Source organism: Rasamsonia emersonii, assembly GCF_000968595.1.
Source record: "Rasamsonia emersonii CBS 393.64 chromosome Unknown ctg1118621762284, whole genome shotgun sequence".
NCBI lineage: Eukaryota > Fungi > Ascomycota > Eurotiomycetes > Eurotiales > Trichocomaceae > Rasamsonia > Rasamsonia emersonii.
In genome coordinates, this window is record NW_013562589.1 from 6,073 (window position 1) to 9,574 (window position 3,502).

Below are 3,502 nucleotides of genomic sequence, written 5' to 3' on the forward strand. Positions count from 1 at the left end.
GTCACATGACACCAAGGTACATACATAGTACACATTGCGTGAGTTTGAATTGCTGCGGTCCTGTAGCATGTCCAAACTTGATTGGCTGCCCGGCTTGCAATGCAAAGTCATGGGGAGAACTCATCTTTGGATAATCCAAACCTCCTTTAGAATGATACATTCTCATGTCAACGACTTGTTTTTGAGCGAAAAAATGGATCTCTTATCAGCATTAAAGACTCTGCGGAATGCGCCAGATGACGCTCTCCGAATTTACAGGCACGAGATTGCCTCTGTTTTAATAGAAGTTGAGAAACGATTGAGGAGAGTGGTTTCCGCTACGGATTCTCAATCTAAAGTCTTGCCCATGATCTGCTGCTTTTGCCAACAGTCATCTTCATCCACGACTCATGAAGATGAACCTGCATCAGGTAGCTCAGAATATTCTATCCGTCAGTCAGATGACAATGACCCAGATAACAATCCCGACGACGACCCAGACAACGACGCTGGCATTGGGAGTTCGGACGGAGCACAAACACGAATTTCCATAAATTTACAGTCCTGTCCATCACAACATAGAAACATTCCTGATAATGCTCTTAGCGATGCATCCACCCCGGCACCAGAGCGGCCGTATAAACTGGTTGAAGCGTTGACAAAAGTCCTGCCTTGGTTATGGGAATTCAAAGAAAATGAACCTGTCAGCATTATCCGAAGGAAGCGATTGCGATTGCATAAGAGAGACAGAAGACTGGATGATATCCAGCGTGTCGAAGGCAATAGGTCCCCAAAGGAAGAGGACAAGTTGTTCAGAGGACTTGCTCAGAGATCGCTGGCTCTCCAATTTACACGAACGCAAGAGACTGAACAAAAGACTGAACAACTATCAAAAGTGGATAAGCTGTGTCAGATCCTTTCTTCTCGGAAATTTGATCGAAAAGCCCTATATGAAAAGCGAGGGGGAGTTGTTCAGAAATACATCAGAAGAATGAATCCAAACATCGCCAGTGACGACATAGCTCTTACCATCCGAGCCATCAATGCTGGAATCAAACAGCTGGTGATTGAACGACTACTTAAAGAACGGCTCATGGCAATGCGACGATCAAACAGTACAAGTGGAGTATCTGCTGTTACAGCTTTGACTATCAGAGCCTTCAGGGAACTGCACTTGGAGGAAATACCCAACTTCATTGACGTCTTGTTCCTCGAGTCATCCGTGGTGGAGCTGCCAGTCAAGCCGTCCACTTCAGACCAGTCAAGCACTACTCCCCTTCATTCTTCTGGACATCATAGTTGTTTTATCACAATGGTTCGACAAGGTTCAGCGCAGGTAAGATAGTGAGGGGGATGCCGATTCTGAAGAGCAACTGCCAGATATTCAGCAACCTGTCCCGAAGCGCGTTTGTCTCGCGCCTCTCAGGTTGAATGACAGAGCACTAGATATCTTAATCCAATCACCACATCAGGCCCCAGAAGGCGGGGGACGTGACATACAGCGGCTTCCCCACCAGGCTACAGCTTTTGTCGGCAACAACGACACTCTTGAATCTCGCGGAACGGCTGCATCACCCGATGACCCTGTACGGATAAATGAACCATCGCCATTTGATGATGACCATGATGAATCTCGAGTTGATTCCGGCCAGCAGTTGGAGACTTCTCCTCATTCACAACATCGCCCAGCCGACAACTGCGGTGTTACTCTTCCCGGAGACGACAGTGACATTGTGCAGGGTCACAACGCAACTCTCCATCCTGAAGAACAAGAAGCTGCTCGAACGCTCTCCCATATCCATGACTTGACGTTTAATTCCACAGAGACTGCATTGGACCGGAACCCGACAAGAGAGGCAGTCGCTATTGAGAGATCTCGCAGACTACCGACCCATTATTCAGGGGCTTCCTTTTCGGACAGCAGCTATACCAGCCCGCAAGTATGTCACAGCATACAGAACCAAGCTGAACAGACAGACGGGAGCGCATCTGTTCCATATCAGACTACAATTTCGCCGGGCCAGCAAGAAGGGAATCAGCTTCCGTCGATGAGCAGCACATCTCAAGCGTCAGACAGCCCTTGGCACGATTTCCCCTATCAAGCAGAGCATCGGCATTATAATACATACCAATCAACCAGTGATAATGTGAACTCCACGGAATCATGTAAAAACACAGTTCCCGAGTCTCAAGTTGATTCCGGCCAGCAGTTGGAGGATGCTCGTCATTCACTGCAGCAAGAGAATTATGACCGACCAGTCGCTTCAATGGTTGATCCGCAAAGCGCTTGCAACTCTCAGATGCTGAATTTGCAACCTTTCCCCAATTCTGATCCGGGTTGGCTCTTTCCCAATTCAGATCCGGGCTGGGTAGATAGCGACTTACATTTTCCTTTTCCAAATTGGGACACTACTTTTTTCTACAGTTAATTGTCTATTAAGACTAATGATGTAGCACATGAATGAATTCATCATGCGTATCCAGACTCTTAAGCATTGTTCGTGTTCTCATCCTTTCCTGACTCAAGAGACGCTGACACAGCCTCGCAAAGAGCAACACCTCCACCAGATTTAATGTATTCAATAGTCATATTCGCCGCTAGGAACAGGACGTCCCACGGTCCGAGATTAACCGGTATGGATTCTGCTCGCTTTATCTCTCCAGCCGTCATACGATGTGATCGCGGGACAATTTCAAAGAACCCATTTCCAGAACTGAGACCATCGCGCGTAGCAGCTCTGTATATCAGCACCGTTCCAGGTGGACCGGGAACGAAACGTCCTAGTCGGTTTTTGTCGAATAGCATGAGTCTTGTATCACCGATTTTCTTAGCTTTATAATAGGAGCAACCGAGGTACTTTTGGAACCAATCTTCGTCGGGTAACTGTGGAAGTCAGCGAAGTCTTCTACCTCATTGAAAACCAACATACCCTTAAGCCATAGCGCATGAGTTCCCGGCATTTGTCGCCACATCGCCTCGGCGAAGATGATTCGGTAGAAGAGATCTCCTTTTCAACCTCGATAAGAAGATCATCGGGAGGTGTATCCCCAGAAACGATGAGAAAACCGGTGTCATTCTGCATCGTCGTCTCAGGTGTGATATTCTGTGTTGAAAATAATAGAGGGACTTAAAAATTTGGCGGGGTTGTAGGAGGGAGGCAAGGACCAAGCCACACGTGGCTGAAAATAGCCACGTAAAGCCACAAGGACAAGAAATGCAACTACCTACGTTTTCAAGGTTGGAAAATGGAGGTGACTTTAAATAAAGACTCTGGAGGAGCCTTTAATAGGACAAGGTTACAAATAGCCTTCTATTTGCACGCCGCGCTGAAGGACGCTTGGTGACGACATTAATAGCGGGGCTCGAATTTGCCTAGTCAGGCAGCGACGTCAGGCGGAGATGTCACAACAACAGCAACCAGTTTCCAGCTAGCGACCGGAAGACGTGGTCACGTGCAAGCAGACATGTCCATCCAGACCAGGTTTGCTGTCCCCTAGGTTCTCAATACCCAACAATGAGGGT

At 47.7% G+C, this 3,502-nt stretch overlaps 2 protein-coding genes across 2 annotated transcripts; one reads left to right on the forward strand and one right to left on the reverse strand.

Annotated features, from left to right (window-relative positions):
• Positions 1 to 193: 193 nt before the first annotated feature.
• Positions 194 to 2,408, forward strand: T310_9955 (Uncharacterized protein; the record flags this gene model as incomplete). Its single annotated transcript, XM_013467610.1, has 2 exons — positions 194 to 1,315; positions 1,368 to 2,408. The coding sequence occupies 2 exons, from the start codon at positions 194 to 196 to the stop codon at positions 2,406 to 2,408; spliced, it is 2,163 nt and encodes a 720-aa protein (XP_013323064.1).
• A 59-nt stretch (positions 2,409 to 2,467) lies between these two features.
• On the reverse strand, positions 2,468 to 3,062 carry T310_9956 (uncharacterized protein; the record flags this gene model as incomplete). Its single annotated transcript, XM_013467611.1, has 2 exons — positions 2,468 to 2,863; positions 2,910 to 3,062. The coding sequence occupies 2 exons, from the start codon at positions 3,060 to 3,062 to the stop codon at positions 2,468 to 2,470; spliced, it is 549 nt and encodes a 182-aa protein (XP_013323065.1).
• Positions 3,063 to 3,502: the final 440 nt, after the last annotated feature.